This window comes from Rosa chinensis, chromosome 4 (genome assembly GCF_002994745.2).
Source record: "Rosa chinensis cultivar Old Blush chromosome 4, RchiOBHm-V2, whole genome shotgun sequence".
NCBI classification, from domain to species: Eukaryota; Viridiplantae; Streptophyta; class Magnoliopsida; order Rosales; family Rosaceae; genus Rosa; species Rosa chinensis.
The window spans coordinates 8069393-8088133 of record NC_037091.1 but is presented as its reverse complement, the minus strand read 5'-3'; the positions used below and the strand labels follow the sequence as shown (position 1 = coordinate 8088133).

At 36.4% G+C, this 18741-nt stretch overlaps 2 protein-coding genes across 12 annotated transcripts; both read left to right on the top strand.

Moving 5' to 3' along the window:
• The first annotated feature begins 1575 nt into the window (after nt 1-1575).
• LOC112196155 (MLP-like protein 31) lies at nt 1576-2598 on the top strand. The gene is made up of 2 exons (XM_024336457.2): nt 1576-1927; nt 2061-2598. Exons 1-2 carry the CDS (start codon nt 1735-1737, stop codon nt 2348-2350), a joined length of 483 nt encoding a protein of 160 aa, XP_024192225.1. The 5' UTR covers nt 1576-1734; the 3' UTR covers nt 2351-2598.
• Nucleotides 2599-6751: 4153 nt separating this feature from the next.
• On the top strand, nt 6752-10384 carry LOC112196157 (release factor glutamine methyltransferase-like). 11 transcript variants are annotated; one of them, XM_040517959.1, is made up of 7 exons: nt 6752-7307; nt 7836-7936; nt 8018-8365; nt 8608-8847; nt 9169-9234; nt 9335-9430; nt 9946-10384. In XM_040517959.1, exons 3-6 carry the CDS (start codon nt 8287-8289, stop codon nt 9355-9357), a joined length of 408 nt encoding a protein of 135 aa, XP_040373893.1. In that variant the 5' UTR covers nt 6752-7307; nt 7836-7936; nt 8018-8286; the 3' UTR covers nt 9358-9430; nt 9946-10384. The 11 variants fall into 11 exon arrangements, 6 of the variants coding, with proteins under 6 accessions (XP_040373893.1, XP_040373890.1, XP_040373894.1 ...); XM_040517956.1 differs by having other exon boundaries at nt 7836-7946; XM_040517960.1 differs by having other exon boundaries at nt 7836-7946; nt 9911-10384.
• Nucleotides 10385-18741: the final 8357 nt, after the last annotated feature.

Below are 18741 nucleotides of genomic sequence, written 5' to 3'. Positions count from 1 at the left end.
CAAGTGAAGCTAGTCTTTGTGGCGTTCTTGGGAGTGTTGGACGAGAGCAAGGTTTCAAATTTCTCCGAAACTACCGAAATTTCCATAATTTGGAAGTACCAAAATGAAATTCATATGCAATATCATTTCCATCAGGAGTGTCTCGAAATTTTTCAAAATTTTCCATACATTTCCGCGAAATTCTTAATTTCTGAAATATCTACACACACAAAATATATTTAAAAATTCACACCAAAATTTTGTCCGAAATTTCTCCAAAATTTCTGTGAAATTTATATGCCTTCAACAACGAAGTTTTTTACTCATATTTTCATAGAGAAAATATGAAATTTTGATTTTTTTTCCAATCAAGTTGAATGCAACAAAAAATGTTTTTGCTTATATCTGCTATCAAAATCATTTCCAAAATTCATGTACTTGGGAGTAGTATAGTATGATACTAGATGGAAGCAGTTTGATCATATGGATCGAACCGCATCATAGTAACACTTATTCTTAATACTTTATATTGCTTTTATTGTACTTGTTTATTTTCATTCATGAGGTTTTGGTATTACACCCCCCCCCCCCCCCCCTCCCTCCCTCCCTTCTGGCGGTTGTATTTTTCTAATTATTAGTGAAAAAGACGTGATGGCCAAACCTCCCACTGGGTTCCAGCTATCAAAAAAAAAATAATCACATTCACATTATCAATAAACAGCACAATTATGATTACATGTAAATAAAAACACTAGTTTAGCTACCTACTACAATACTAGTTAATTATTCGTGCATATTAAATATCATAATTATATTATAATTGTATAATTTTAGAGATGCTACATTGTAAATAGGTTTATTATAGGTTAGTTTAGTTTATGTAAAAGTTTCATTCAAAAATATCATTTTATCAATGCAATTAATATGATTTCTTTATCTTTAACCGAAATTTCTAATAAATGCAATTAATATGATTTCTTTATTTTTAACCAAAATTTCCACCGAAATCGAAATTTTCTCCCATATTTCCTTAAATTTGAAATATCGAAACTGAAATTTAAAACCTTGGATGAGAGAGAGAGAGAGAGCACCAATTTTCACACCCCTATTAATATCGTGCGGCAAGCTTTTCTTAACCCTTAATTTCTAAACCATACAAAACTCTGTGACCTCAATTTTTAAGGTCTAGCTAAGCTTAACCTGATTGACCATGTCAATTTTTTTGTCAAAATTTTCTATTTGCTTGATATGTTGCATGAGTAAATGATTTTTGATTTGATTTAATTTTCTAGAGAGATGAAATATAAAAAGAGACCCATAATTAAATTATATTGAAACGCATGTAAATGAGAAAAAATTAGCATCGATCCCCTTTATATCATATAGGTCTATCGTGATGATGCGAGACAGGTCATGTACGTGTCTCATTAACTAGGAACTCAACTTCAAACCGTGTACTCTACGTCTCTAGCTCTCCACTTGCCACCTAATTATGGCAGGCCGGTCACTAACCTTGAGCTTACCTCCACTGAAGCAGACATTCGCCAACCCAGCCCGTACTATTAAAGCCGAAGGCAGCACAACCCCCAAGTTGCACTACACCTCTCTCTTGGAGATTATCTATAACTTTTTCTTTAAATGCAAGGACAAAGCTAGCAAGTTTTCTTCAAAAACACTAGTATAGTGCAGTTGCTGGCTTGCTGCTCCTCCTGTCTGGCCAAATATTATTCCATTTAACAAGTTTTAGGGGAACCAATGTCGTCAGCTAGGTTCAGTAAGCTGGAGGTGGATATTGAAATCAGGGCTCCTGCTGAAAGATTCTTTGAAGTCCATACGCGGAAAACATACATGTTATCAAATACCAGTCCTGATAAAGTTGTGAGTTGTGAATTACTTGAAGGTGACTGGGGAAAAGAAGGGTCTGTCATCTCCTGGAATTATGTTATAGGTAAATAAGGTTTTGATTTGATAATACAAGTTAATATTGTTCAATTTTGTCATAAATCAATTGCATAAATTAAATAAATAGAAGTCTAGCACTGTTTATAACTAATTATTAACCTTATGATCGAAATTTGAAGATGGGAATGCTAGAGTTGGCAAGGAGTTGCTTGAAGCCGTAGACATCGAAAGAAATTCGGTAACTTATAGAGTTATCGATGGATACTTGCTGCAGTATTACAAGAGCTTCAAGAGAAGTTGTGAAGCCACCCCAAAAGGAAAAGGAGAAGAAGAGGGAACCCGTGTTCACTGGACTCTGGAATATGAGAAGCTGCATGACAAAGTTCCGGAGCCACATCCCAAGCTCCAGTTCATACTGGATCTCGTCAAAGATTTTGATGCTCACCCGAGCAGCCAAGAACATCTATAAGCGCAAAATTCTTCTCTTTTTATTTAAACAAAAATAAATAAAATAAATAAGCACTCCTCTGTGTGTCTGTGCTATACTAATAAAATATTGGGTCCATGCATGTGGAAGTAATTATGTATGGAAATTAAACCTTGGATTAATTGAACTTTGTAGTCTTCCTTAAGTTTCTTTAATAAAAGGTTTCCACCATGGAGATTTCCTGCTACTTATTAAGATAATAAAGGAAATTATCGAAATTCAAAATTCAATCTGCTGATGGGTTTTGTTGATGTTTTATATGGTTTTGGGATTTGGATTGTAAAGTTCTTGTGTTGGGATCTGGTTTAGTATTCATATACTGGAAAGATTTGACTGGCTTCTCAATTTTGGGTTGCAACTCTCGTGACGTTTCTGTGTCACGCGGTGGCTCGATTGTTGGCGGCGACGACACGATCAATCTCCCATTCTGTTTTGTTTTGCAAGTGGGCTGGTTACAAGCCCAATGACTTGTTGCTAGGTTTTGTTATTTACTTCCTTTGCTTATGTAATTTTGGCCCATATTTCAGTTTTTTTTTTTTTAAGTTTGTGTTTGCAATTTAATAAAAATCCTTTAACCGCCAAAAACAAATGCTATCTTTTTATTTTCTGTTAGAAGAACATTAAATATATTAAACCAATTTACAATTGTTACTACTTACTAGGGGTTTCCTAAACAATAGCAGGTGCTAAAATTAACCACAAATTGTTAATATGAAAATCTAAAACATAACAAACCAAAAATTGTCTAAATGGTTGTTGATCAATTACGAAGTTGAGGCTCACTTCATGGAAATAGAAAGAAAATGCAACTACAAACTTATGTAGTCTATCCTTGTCCCAAAAAAACTGGATGCTTTGCTTACTAATGTACTCAATTGTGGTGCTCAAAATACAGCATTCCATCCAAGACTTATTGAAATAATGGAGAACGATCTCCATCAATCTGTAGGGAGTGAAACTTAATTCTAATAGAAAACTTGACCCATCCTAGACGCTAAACCACAATGTATTGGGCCTCTAAACAAACTCTATATCCTTTATTATCAAACTATCTAGAATAAGGGCCTTCAACGAAACTCGTGACCCTAAACAAATGAAAAATCTTATTGAGACACCCATACTCTGATGCGGGTGACCAAAAACAATACGGCTACCACCACTGCCACCGCTAGCTCCTCCTCACATCTAGATCTGGTGAGACCAATTGCCATAGCTACCGCCAGCATGGTTTGCCAAACCTGATCAGAGTCCGAGCCAACTCATTGGATATCCGACTTCTAGACTAAACCATGACAACCCAAGGAGGCACACAAACCTCCAATAGACTACGACGTCTTGAGGCATGCTCTGTTCATATGCAAATTGAAACCTCTACTCAGACTATCAACATAACGTAGATCTAGGTAGAAGATGGGATCAGTCTCCACCCAGCAGAGCTAGAAAGTTTGCTCACATAAACGACCCAAAATAGTCGTGTATGAGAGCATTAGATGTAGCAGTGCACCAGAGAGGAGGACAGATGTTTTCCATCGAGGAAGGCCTACCAAAAAAGTTTGGTTAGCAGCGTTAACACCCTTGTTCTCAGTGACGACGTGGTCGCCGACACGCTGCTAGGGTTTTCATACAAAATCAATTATTCGAATAGAGGCTATCTATATATGCTTGCTGCTAATGTAAATTATCGTTCTTTCAAGTTTACATGCATATTTAACTCAACTGACCATAAAGAGATCTATAGCATAGCTTATTAAACGAAATCAAAGAGTGTCTCATAACTTACCATTGTATCAATATTTTCCCAACTTAACCACCTATTAACTTTTAGGTTTTAATTCAAAAGACCTCAATACAAAGTTTCTTTATAGGCTCTCTTAAAGATTCTGCTGGGCTTGCTTTTTCTTCTTCCCACCGTCCCTCGTCCTTGCCGCTATTCACATACCTACAATTGTCGCAACTCAGAGCTACTGCCCCTCGCTTCATCAGTGTGCAATGGACTCCACCGTTGCACCCTTGCCTAAAGATTAATATTGATGGCTCCTTTAGGAGCTCTGACTTGGCTGGGTTTGGTGGAATAGTGCGGAACCATGACGGTATGTTTGTGCTAGCTTTCGCTTTGAAGGTCAGAGTGTTCAGTGCTCTCGATGCGGAGATTTTAGCTTTTCTTGAAGAGATTCATGTTGCAAAGCAACGAAATTGGATCGAGTTATGGGTTGAGTCTGATTCTATGGCAGTGATACTTTTTTTCAAGTATCCTAATCTTATTCCTTGGAGGTTGCGAACAAGGTGGCTAAATGGGTTAGCACAGACACGTACTATGCGCTTACAGGTGACCCATACTTTTCGAGAAGGTAATGTTCCCGCCGACGTCTTGGCTAACTATTGTGCATCTACTGCGGGAACTCATATCTGGGACTCTCTCCCTTCATTCCTTGTGCCTTCATTTGGTCGTGACTTCTCTGGTAAAGTGGCTTATAGGTTCAGATGAGCTTTTTGCTTCATGTTTCATGTCTGGGTTTTTTGTTGCTATTGTATTGTTTGTATAGGTCAGGAACTTTCTAGAAGGCTCTATAGCATGGTTTGCATTATGGTTTTTGTTCTGGGCATGGCTTTGGTTACGTCCTCCGGCCTGTATGTAATTTTTTCTTCTCCTTATCAATAATACTTCGGGAGGGGACGTTGAGCTAGTCCTCTTCCCGCTTCTTTTAAAATAAAAAAAAATTGGGTATGAGCAACTCACTTATATGTTATATTTCTTTTAGTTATTTGATTGACCAAGTCTCCATTATAAGACTTGCATGTGTCCTAATTTTTAATGTGGGAATTGATTTATTAATTGATTAAACATGCTCTGATACCATGTTAAGCAACGAAAAATATGGCCCGTGACTCACCATTGAATCAATATTGTTCAAACTTAACCACCCATTAAGTGGTGGGTTTTAACTCAAAATACCTCGGTACAATTGACTGGACTCACAATGCCTAGTTCGTAGATCTGCTGTTCTGTAAGAATAGGAGTTGAGGCATAGTATCCACTATCCACCACTACCATCCTTTGCTTGTAGGTTACCAGTTTAACCTCCTATGTTGTATTTTCGTACTATTTCTTCAGATTGCTTTGAATACCTTGAGATGTTGTTTAAATTAGAAGTTGCCTATTTAAAGTATATGACCCAACTATGAGACACTGCAAAGATTTGTATGAGTGGAATTTGTAGAAATGTTATGTTGGACCTTTTATGTTAATTAGAGTTTGGATATTGAGATATCTTTATTGTGGTTATGGAGTTATTTTTATACGAGGAGCATGTAGGCTCCAGGAGATTAGGGTGAATGTTTCTTAATTAGAACTGTTGTTTATGATTTCTACATATTTGGGTTGTCCATTTTTAGGGAAAGTTTTGCCGAATTTTCAGTAAAATTTCTCAAAAGGTAGGCATCGCAGAGCCACCTCGAGTGTCAGGGTGAAATTCGGGGCAAGTGCTGTCAACAATTGGCTGTGAGCTACCTACTTATAAATTATATTTTCTTTTCTCACTTTTTTAATATGCAATAATTTGAAAAGTGGCAGAGCCAGGAGTTCTTCAAGTCAAACCTTGTTCGAAACCTAGGACACGAAATAATGTTCTAAAAGCAATAAATAGACATTTTATTAGTAGGGTATTTAGGTTCCATGCCATTTGTAAATAGCATTCTAGTTTTTCCAAATAACTCAATTGAGCAAACGACCTTCACTTCAGGGGTGTGTGACAATGTAAACCATATGATCTCCAGAAGTCCCAAGTTGTCAAGGAATACTACGTTCTTGTATTTGATTCATCTTTACTTAAAGCGCGGATATCGTAAATAGTTTAGTCAGAATAATCGGTTAATATCATATCTCTCTCAACTCATATGCCAAACATTTCTCATGCCAAAATTCAAATTGTCTCTGTGGTATCATTCATTCTAACATGTATTGGACTTAGTAGTTGTTCTTTGAAAGATTTTGTAATGATACATACTATTTATTTTGGACTAAATTCAGTTTGTCTCCTTCAATTTTGGGACAAACATCAGTTTGGTTCCTAATATTTATTTTTAATCATGATGATCCCTGCACTTCTAATTTCCATTATCCGAGTCCAAATTTCAAATTTGGCTCCAAATATGACGTCACAAGCTGAGTTGACACTGACACGAGGGCCCACTTTAATCTGGTTTCAACACACAAAGGGAAAAAGGGACTGCTCCACTTTAATATGGGTTTCAATTTGTCTCTTTCTTCAACAGAGATGATCAACCTTTTCATATGTCTGCCTCAGCTCCCTAACATATCTCTTCAATTACCAACATCCTACAAATTCCTTGAATCCCCCAATACCCAACTAGACCATGAAAAACCGAATCTTTTTTAGGTTGAAATACACACATCCTGGGAAGCATGCCTAAATCTCATATCTCAAACAATAACAATCAATCCTATGTCACGAAGAAAATCCATAAGAACATAGCCCAAATTAATCCAAAAAACAGAAAGAAAACGGGATCCCATTCAGCTCCAAGCTTCTACATCTCCCTCTTCTATCTCTCCAGCATCCCATTCAAATTCTCTCTCTTCTTCTTCTTTTTGACCCATACCCATACCCATACCTCAGTTGTTCTCCTCAACCCCCAATCTTGTCTTCAAGTCCCACAACCTCCACCTTTTCGAGCACTACAAAAAAAAACTCCAACGGCTACGGCAGTCTGCAATGGCATGGATTTTCCGTCGCCAATAGTCCCATTTTGGTGACTGCAATTGTCGGCGTCACACTAATAGGAAGAAGCAAAACAGATCTCTTCCCCCCCCCCCCCCCCCCCAAGATTTACTTTCTACCCTTCTCTTCATCTCGTCGACAACTAACCGATTATGTGGAGAATCTCTCATCACCTCCTTGATGATTGTAGCTTCTCTCGGGTAAAAACCTCTTCATCTTCCTCTCTTTCTATCTCTACGACTCGGGTCATTCTTAGGCTAAGGTTGTGAAGTTACATTTACAATAGATAGCTTTAGATAATTAATTTATGTGATTTTGATTCAATTATAGGGTTGGGGCTTCTGGGTAAGTGAGTATTAAGGCTTTGTAGTCGATCAATTTCAGTTTGCTAGATAAATTTATATCGTTAGGTTATTTGGGTATTAGATAGTCGGGACTCCGTATCCAAATTTCCAGGTAAAGTGGAGGATACACTAGGGAGCTTCTAGATCGACCAGATATATCCTTGGACTATAAAAGCTTTTGTGATTTCGATTTGAATTTTTGAGATTTATACGAAAATGTGGATAGTACGAATTGGTTTAAAAGTTTTTGATTTGCTGTTTACACTATTGTATCTTCGCAATCAATCCCAAATTCCTAAGTCGTCAAATTCTTTGCCATATATGATGTGATTTGTGACTTTATTCCAATGGTAACTGAACTACTTCCGGTTGATGTTATCATAGAACAATGCTTCCTCACTTTCAGAAATGAACTTGGGAGTACTGGGACCAGTTGTTCTACAATGATTGCATCAAGGAAGCAGAGACTTATCAGGGCAGAAATGGTCATACAAGGTCTATGAATTTTTTTCCGAGTTAGTTGTGTACTAGAGGAATGCCACAACTTAGTTTGTTTCTTTTTATAGGTTGGGCTAAAATGAGAAGCCATGAATCTCGGTTCTCCAACTTCCACCTCTATCTGCACTGAATTGGAGGAGGGTGTTTATAGGGACACAAAATCAACAGCCATTGACTTGGTATAAGGTATGAATTAAGAACTAGAAATATTGAGTACCAACTAAACATTTTCATTCTTGTTCCTTTATTATCATAAAGGAATTTTGGATAACGGTGATACTTGAACCCTCCTGCCAATTCTGATGCACCTGAAGAAGATGAGCCTTTGGCTTTGGACATGGGGAGCATGCATGGGGAAGGGTCAAGTATGATTCAATGGGGAGAGCATTGGAAGATACTGGACTATTCATGCAATGGTAATTGGTGATTTTTTAGCTAATCCACTTGGATATGGGAATCGTTACAAACTAAATCTATTAGCATGCAATCCACCAATTCAATATATTGTAAGGTTGTTCTTCATGAATATTTGGGTTCAAGTTTCATTGGGATTTATCCTGATTGAGTGCTAGTATATATGAACATATATATTCTCTTGATTTCTTTTATAAGCACATACTTGTTTGATTTCATAATCTCTTGGTCCTGTATGTTCAAGAAGGGGTTTTGATTCTGAGGTCGGAGACTGAGCTCATTGTTGATTTGGTGGGTGATGTGGTGAAGGATGAGGAGGGTTTCAGAGAGGGTTTGTGGGCATATTTGGGGACTGGGAGTGGGGCTATTGCTATTGGGATTGGGAGGGTTTTGGGGACTGGTGTCAGAGTCATTACAACTGATTTGAGTCTCATTGCGATTTCGGTTGCGGGTTTTAATGTGGAGAGGGAGGTATGGTTTACAGGTTAGTGTTTGGCATTGTGCTTGTAGCTTAAAAGTGACATTAAAGTAGTTGTGTAGACATGCTATGTTGTGTTTTGAATTTATGTTGAGATAGATAGAGAATGCTATAGTTATAGCTTTGTAATGGATTGGATTAGTTTTGGAGAATGAGAATGTCTACTAATAATACGAGTTATTAAATGAAAATGCAAGAAAAAGAGTAGAGCTTTATCACCTTGATATTCACTATTTGACAATTGTTGGATTAAGTTGGGCAAGAATTTGAGTCCATAACACTGATGGTTTTGGAAATTTAAATGGGGTTTTGGTATAATACTTGCAGAGACTAAGGTAGAGTGTTTGAAAAAATATGACGAGAGGAGTAGTGCCCGAGAGTCTTCAAAAGCATGCAAGTACCTAAATTTGGACATTATTGAGAATGTATTGTTTTGTTGTTGTGTTATTATATACCATTTTAATTCTTGCTGCCTTATCAAAAATTATTGCAGGCTGGCCCATGCATTACAACTGACCCCTTGCTTGTGTTGGTATACCTTTGGGTTGAGCATGAATTAAACGCAATCAATTTTTAAAGTTTCTATAAGGTCAGGTTTGGTTGGCTTGTGTTAGTTTGTTTTCCATTGTGATACTTGGTCTTTTTCACATCACAAGCAATCGTTAAAGGAAAACTCTCTCTCTATCATTCAATACTTGGGTTTTTGTTGCATAAGAGGCAATTTCCAATGACACAAAACAATTCATCAAATACTTAGTATATCATTGTCCCATGTTAGTTCATGTATTTTACAAATTTTGATGTTTCAATTTCAAACTCATTCTATGTGAGAACAAAATCTAGTCTTTCAGTATTCAGTCTGGTCTTTCTTAATAGAGATGTAGAAAAAGTTATATCCATTATATTTGGCCATTTTTGTTCAGTACAAGTGATTGGGTTGTTGATGACTTAGGCAGGCAGCATTATTTTATTTGATTTTTTGTTACAGAAGGGAATTGTTATTGAGTGTCTAAACTGCTAAGTGTTTCTTTTCATCATTTCTCCCTTTGAACTTTTTATACTCTTGAAGGTGCCAAGTAGTAACATTGCTTTTATATTCATCAGCATGTATTTGAGCCCTGGAGAGGCAGTAATTGTTGCTCAAGAAGCTGTCAATACAATGGCTGCGAAGGGATATGATATGGGACAAGATGCATTAATCAAGGCCAAAAGCTTTTGAGGAGTCCTACCAAGTATCAGCTACTACAGTAGCCAAGGTTTACAGTTACTTCATAAAACTATATTTTTCTCTTTACAGAGGGGAGAGTTATCAAGGGGACACCTCCATCGATCTGAGCAAGCACCATATGCCCATAATGTAGTTGAGATAGAGAAAAAAAAGGCTTTCCAATCACCAAGTTTGTATTTCAATGTGTATTTTGCATATCACACATGAGCTTTTTGTATTTTAGAATTTTGAACATTGCTCAGATGTATGACCTTCGTTTCTTTAAAGCTTAATTATCTTGTAAACTTTCATATAACCTTCATTTCTTTTGTAACATTCATGAATGTATCATTCCCTTTTGTATAAGTTGCATTCCTTTTTGTATAGCTTTTATCTATAAAAAATTTAAAAATAAAAAAAATTGCCATGCAAAATGCATGCTAATTTTTTTTTTTTATTTAAATATAGTACCTTTGCGGCAAATTTCTTTTGGCGATGGCAAAAAACTTGAGTAGCGATTGATGGCATTGCCATTGGTGGCGTTGCCATTGGTATTTGCGACGGCATTTTTCAGTCGCAAAATTCTTACAACGGCAAATGGTTTGCCGTCGCTAATAATCTTGCCACGGCGCATTTGCCGTTGCAAATACTATTGGTGACGCAACCAATTGCGTCTGAAGCATTGTCGTCGCCAATGCTATTTTGCGACTGCAAAAGAGGCGTTTGCCACGGCATGGCGCCGTGGCTGTTGCAATTTTTTTTTTTGTAGTGGAGACTCACGATAACATCATCGCGCGACCGCTGGATCCGAAGCACCGGCTCAATGACACAGTTTTGCACACCGAGTTTCAGGTTAACGACGAGACCATGAGCGTGCTGGGGTCATGGGAGGGCGTTTGGGCTTGGGTCATGCCCGAGAGGCGATGGGTCAAGTTTTGGGTCTGGTTGTGATGGGCTTGCTGATTGAATTTGTGTGAAGGGATTTTAGTTTTGTACATGGTTTGATTCAGATAAGGTGATAGCGAGATGGAAGAGAGAGAAACCAGATCCTAGTACATCCAATCGGGGCCAGAAACTAGATTGTAGAATTAGATTGCAGAGACCTAAACTTGAATTTGGAGAAGAACACAAAGAAACACATTGGGGATTTGAGGTTGAGATCTATTGGATGGTAGAGATTACTATTTAACTCTGCATTTCTTCAATTTCGTTTGGCTCATCTTCTAATTCTTGTTGTGGATATGATGGGTTCACCTCTTGCATTGTGATTAGGTTGTGAAGCTTTTGGCTTTTAGACATCAGGGGAAATTGAACTTAACCCCATTACCAGAGGTAGAAGAAGAATGAGGTGGAAGGTTGAATGAGGGAGGATTGGAGAAAAATCATAACAAATGGTGGTTTGGACATTTTGTCCAAACTGAGGGTCAAAATCTAAAAAGTGGGCCCTCTTGTCATTGCCAACTCAGCTTGTGACGTCAAGTTTGTAGCAAAATTTGAATGGACTCTGGTGATGGAAATTAGAAGTGCAGGGACTATCGTGATTAAAAAAAAAATCATAGACCAAATTGATGTTTGCCCTAAAGTTAGAGGCGGCAAACTGAATTTAATATTATTTTTTTTAATTCTCTTATGGTATTATTAATTGCAATGATACATACTTGAATCCTTAAATAAATAGACGGTGTACTTAATTACGATATTGCTTTTTCTTCCAACTCTTAATCTCATAACAGAATTTGGAAAAGAACTTATCCACCCTCCCTGAAAGAGATATTAAACGGCTTGTAAATAAAATGCAATATACTTTACATATATGCACTACTACAAAAGTGGTCTATAGCAACTATCTTTTATGCACCTATTGGATAATAGTGACAACCTTCTACACAAAGTAAAATTCAACCGGGATGTATGGAAGACCCATTATTGTATGGGACTCATGGGCTCACTATTGGTTTCTAAGGATCTGCTTTAATTTCAATTGTCGATTTTTAAGATTTAATGTGTCTAAATGCTTATTTGCCAATGATTCTGGTTTTTTACTATTTGATTCCTTGGATTATTTTGTCTCATATAGTTGGTACTTGGATTTTGCCTCATCTTATGGATGGCTGCGCTTGTAATGATCATCAAGAAAGATAAGCACTTGAATAAGGTTGATGCTGTAGATGATGGAGATGTGCGCACATCTGCTTAGTGTTGCCCTCCAAGGGATGGGGGACGAATCAGAGGAGCAATTGAAGGTTCTGCAGCAGCATGCGACTGAGTTGGAGGCGGAAGCCGTTGCCTTAGGAGGCATTGGAGAGGGAGAAGATTATGCTGGAAGAGGATGTGAGCAAGTTCCATGAGATGATTAAGAATCTTGACAACTATGTGAAGAAAGTGCAAAAAGTTTTGTTGGGAAAGAGAAGGCATTGGAGGCCAAGAGGGAAGAGAAGAAGAGGATTTTATAGGAGAATGAGGAGTTGAAGAAGAGAGCATGATCACGAAGTTTTAACAAGAGGAATGTGGAGATAATGAAGAGGGAATTGTAGGCTGTGGAGAGGGACATTGGGGAAGCGGAGCTGCTAGGAATGTATGGGAGAAGAAGGTTTAGGATTTGGATAGCAAGCTTGGCCCACAGGTTAAGGAGGTGTTGGAGGCTTTAACCATGGAGTGCAACCAAATCATGAGGAGGTTTCTCATCCCTCCTTATAATTTGATTTTTCAGTTTCCATTATATTTGCTTTGTTGTGTGGTTGGTTGATTTTTTTTTTCCTTTTTCTTATGATTAGCTTTGATGAAACATGTCATTGTAAGTTAATCCAATAGCTCTACTCATGAAGTCATTAAACTAATCATGTACCTTTGTTAGTGCTTTAAACTTGCTTGCTACATCTTCTGAATGTAAAGAAACCTCATGTAATTTGTATGCTATTCAAATTGGTTTCTGTTCAAGGTTTACAGCGTACAATTCAAGAAACTTTGATCTCTCTCATGAAATTGGTATCTCTTTCGTCGTAGCAAGTTGAAACTATGTAATAGCTTTCGATATGTATTGAATCCTAAGGGATCAACAGCTGCTGAGGTGACAGGGTTACCAAAATGGCTTTCAGAATGACATTACCAATTTCTTGTTCGGTTATTCAAAAATTAGTGACTAAGCAACTAAAAGCTATTTAACTACATACTAAATAATAAATATAGAAGCAACCGAAATTGTGATACCTTGTAAAGTCTAAATCCTTTCTAGAACTTTTACAGAACCTTTATTTCTCTGTTTCCCCAGAATTCTAAGGGATCAACAACTGCTGAGGTGACAGGGTTACCAAAATGGCTTTCAGAATGACATTACCAATTTCTTGTTCGGTTATTCAAAAATTAGTGACTAAGCAACTAAAAGCTATTTAACTACATACTAAATAATAAATATAGAAGCAACCGAAATTGTGATACCTTGTAAAGTCTAAATCCTTTCTAGAACTTTTACAGAACCTTTATTTCTCTGTTTCCCCGGAATTCTCAGCTACCAAAACCTGAAATAATTTTTTAGGATGCTGGTTTCTGATATAATATCTTAAACTTGATGCAGATGTACTTTGGGGATGTGCGTGCATCTGGTTAGTGTTTCTGTCATAAACGGTATTAATACTTCTTCTTCTTTTTTTCTTTTCTTTTTTTCTTTCAATTTTACTATCTCTATTGAGCTTTTTAGTGTACATATATAGTTTGCAATATGTGTTTTGAGTGTTGTAGTATTTCACTTGGATTGAGTTCCATCAAAATTCTGAATGCATCCTAAAGATAATGTACAAAACTCTTCATTCAATGTGGAGTTGTTGATTCTCTTCCTTTTCATTGGTACTTTTATGATTTTGATAGGCATGTTAAGATAAGATGAAGTTCGCTGCTAGGTGAACCCAAGCTAGAGATGTTTCAAACATGATCTTGTAATTTGTAACTTGTTCAGTTATCTAGATGATAATTGGTGGTTAATTTAAATCCCTTTGTTCCTTTCATGATGTCTTATTCAATTTGTAATTAAGTTGTAACTGTTTCTGACAACAAAGCATAGGCATGTTGCACATATTTTACTTCACTCAGTAAGAGGAGCCACATAATACTCCCACAGGTAATTTCTTTATCCTGGTACATGATGATGTGATTGATCGATGGAGTTAGTAATTCTGTTTTTCTTTTATTCTATAACTTTGTGATGAAAGAAAAATGTTAATGTTTGATCCCTATTAGATGATATGTTTGCATGGCTACTTTTAGATAAAAAGAGTTGCCTATACAGGAAAAATGCTAAAGGAAAGTTGTAAATCTGTCACATTTGTAAGTAATCAAAACTATGGACTACTACTTGTGTCGATCATTCTTAGTGTAACTTGTTTACTGGCTTTGTTGGTACAATTGGAATCTATTTCTTATATTCAATCTGTACGATATATCTTTTGGTTCCTAGTATTTCATTCGAATTAATTTTATACTGTCTTTTTTTTTTTTTTTTTCATTTTTTTTAAGAGAAGTTTTAAATACACACCCTTAATCACTTAATACACACTCCTTACTCAATACACCTACCATTTAATTTCTCATTCTAACATTTTACTAAATACACAACCCAAATTACCTAAAATATTCTTAAACTTAAAAACCATGAAATACACTATTATTTAACATTTGATTAGTATATATAATTGACCATATTAATTACTTGTGTTAATTATTGGGAAATCCATAAGGATTCATTATTGTTCTCTTCAAAGTTCAAATAGATGCTTAGAAACATGTTTTGTATTATTTGAGTTCTCATCCACCAAACACCCTATTGATCAAGTATAAAATTTTGAGTCGAACATTCAACCAAAATTGTATCGGTTGTTTCTCCATAATGGCGGAACTACGAAGTTGTCACTGTATCGGTTGTTTCTCCACAATGGCGGAACTACGAAGTTGTCATTGGATGGTCAAACACATTAACAATTACAAAGTTTTATACATGTGATGTTTTATATTAGATAAGAAATTGTCTAATCATCACTTTTAGATAATAAAAAAATGAACTAAAAAGTGGGAGTAAAGCGATATGTTTTAAAAACATTTAATGTTATTGATTTTGAAATTCTAATTTACATGGTATCTCACCCCATTTAATTACAATTCATTTAAGAAAAATTTAAATTAGATGGTTTCTAACTTTATTCTTGTTTTAAATGAGGATGCCATGTATAGAAATTCATTGTGTTTGTAATTATAGAATAATATAAGGAACATATGATTATTATTATTATTATTATTATTATTATTATTATTATTATTATTTTTCTTTTAATACATAAAAGTCTATTTTGGTCATTTAACCTACCTATAAAATCTTATTTGAAATATAAAATAATAGGGATGTGTATTAAGTAGTTTGGGGTGTGTATTTAAAATTTCTCTTTTTATAACTGGCACTCAGCTGATGATCTTTTTTCCGATTAATTTTCCCAAGTTGCGCTTTCTCTGACAATTAGTTTTGATCTTTCATCAGGTGATCAGAGAAGTTCGCCGAGAGACATAAATTCAAATTGTTAGAAGGCTACCCAGGATGGAATGAAGGGCACCCATGATTTCCTGTTATGATTTATGAAGGCTGCCTTGGATTTTACTTTTTGGCCACAAGAGTGATCGTTGACAAAAACAATTTATCTTAATTATAAATTTTCATATTTTTTTTTGGTTAAAATATTGGTCTTTACCTTTGTTCAAGTTGGTGTGTATCTATTAAAATAATAATTGAATGAAGTCACCAATTGCACATATGATTTGCTATCTTTATGGGACCAAACAAAGGTGTGTATTAGGCCAATTGACACCATGCAAAATGGTGTGGTTTGCCCACTTTTGTAGTATTGCATAACTCCGTAATACACGCATACACGCGCATGGAACTTCTTTAATGTGATCATATTATCTTTGCTTGATTAGTGCAATACTTGCAGGAGCCAGTAAAAATTCAGTGGTAATCTAACTAGATGGAAAGAACTGAAGACCTTTTGACAAAATTAGTCCAGCAGTTAATAATGAGAATCTTATCTATTTGTAACATCTCTCACTGTTCTTGAAAAGTGGCCAAGTTCAATTAATTAGGATATGATTTTTTTTTTTTTATGGGAAAGAGGATCAAATTAAGGATTTCACTCTTACCCACATGGTGACTCAAACCTAAGACCCGAATCTTAGGTAGTGAGCGCTCTAACCATTGAGCTAACACCACTTCGTCATTAATTAGGATATGATACTAAAACCTTCGTTTATCCCTTTAACTGTGACTTTCCACTGAAGTTGATAGAATGTACGTAATTAATTAGGACTAATTTCCTAGTAAATGACTTCAAAACAGATATTAAGGATTGAATGACTAGTTTGTTGGTTTTCTGACTCCTAACCAGGAGTTCGACCCTTCACCTTTACCAGGTGCACTTGAGATTTCCGTGTTTTATGGTTAGGAATTAGGATTCACGTTTGTACTGTGATGCCCTAGAAATTTGAATTTATTTTCCGAAAATTTTCCGAAATCTAAATTGTGATTATTGGAGGGTTTCGTGGCTCGTGGATGGAGTGGAAGTGTTTCGGGCGAATAATTATTCGAAGAATATGGTTTTAGGGGGGTTGAAAAGGTTGACTTTTTATTCGTTGGGATTCTCTAAAAACTTCCTTCAAGAAAGTTGTAGAACGCGTCAATATGAGTTCGTGGATATGTGGAACGCGGAAATCGGAGTTCGTATGAGAAATTTATGAGCGTTTGAAAATTTAGAAAGTTACTATATATAGGGGTTTCCCTTTCGGGAAAGTTACTATTTTCATTTTTCCCACTTTCCATTTCCTAAAATCTGAAACTCTCCATTCTCTCTCCTCACCCGCATCTGACCCAACCCGAACCCGGTGATCCGACCCGGATTTTCCGGCGGTCTCTGGCCGTGAAACTTGGCTAGCTTGTTCGTCTCCGCCGTCCATTCCTCTCTGTGGTGTCCTCTAGCGGCGATTCCTGGCGATGACGGCACGGCTTCAAGCTGCCTTCTTTGGGTTCGTGGGAGCCTTCTGGATCGATCTATGGTGTTTGTTTGGATCGATTTACATGGAAATCAGTTCAACTTAGATTGAGCAAAAATTCAAAGCTTGTGAGGTAGTTTTCGACCCTTTATGCTTGTTTTTTGACTTCAAGATAGCTATGAAAATTCACAAGCATGCTTAGATAAACATCTTTGATGTTGGAAGTTTTGTGAAATATTGAGTTTTGGTCGGCGGCGTTCTGACGGCGTTCCGGCCATATTAGGAACTGTTTCTGGTATTATATATCTTTTACTCGTCGATATGAGCGTTTCGATATATAATATGCAAATTTTGCAGTTCGTATGGATTTGTTATGATTTTTACGGTTTCATACCGGTTGATTATTCGATCCATGAGGATCCGAGCGTCCGATCGACTTGGGGTTTTGACATATCGATCGTGGAAGTATTCTGGAGACTTAGGGAGGTCTCGGATGAGGTTTCTCCTCGATTAGCTATACTCATGGGGATTTAGTTCAAAACGAGGGTTTCGAACTTTAATCACTTTGTGATTCGTGCACTGAATCAAGACCCTACGTGTTCAGGTGCTTGTTGGACTTATTGAACAGATTGCGGAGATTGTGCTTGCTTTGGTTAATGTGTGAAGACGCAGCGGGATTCTGAGGTGAGTAAATCTCACGATATTTGTTATGAGCATGATCGATATTTGTTATGAGCAAGATTACCCTATTGTCTTGGAGTTATTAGGTTAACTATGACTATAGTTGGTATTAGTGGTATTCCTGAGTGAATGACTACATATATATATATATATATATATATATTTATGTGAGATATATATGCATTGATGAATCTTTGTGATGATTGACATGTAAAGCTTGTGTAGGAATATTTGTGTAATGAATTGTTGGAATCAGTATGATGAATCTTTGTGATGATTGCCATGTAAACCTTGTGTAGGAATATCTGTGTAATGAATTGTTGGAATCAGTGTGATGAATCTTTTTGATGATTGCCATGTAAAGCTTGTGTAGGAATATCTGTGTAATGAATGTTGGAATCAGTGTGATGAATCTTTGTGATGATTGACATGTAAAGCTTGTGTAGGAATATTTGTGTAATTAATTGTTGGAATCAGTGTGATGAATCTTTGTGATGATTTCTATCTGTGTGATGACCAGCGAAATCTATGTGATGATCAGCTGGACAATTGCTATTTATGTGATGATCCTAGAAATTTATGTGATGATCAGTGGGACAATGGCTATCTGTGTGATGACCGGCGAAATCTATGTGATAATCAGCTGGACAATTGCTATCTATGTGATGATCCTCGAAATCTATGTGATGATCAGTAGGACGATGGCTATCTATGTGATGACCGGTGGAATCTGTGCGATGATCAGTGTGACGACTACTCGGTAGTGGAGTTGAACTGTTATTAAGTTAACAATAATCGAGAAGACTGTTGTGATGGCTGGGGCTACCTACAAACGTCAGAGTGTGGGATTACGATGATTACTATGATTTGAATTGCTTGACTTAGTGTGACCTCTTGAACTAAATTATATGCAGGGGTTACCATGAATTGTTTTGCTTGTTTTGAAATGTGATTGCTTTGTTTCTCTTGATTGTATTGATTGATGGTTTGAT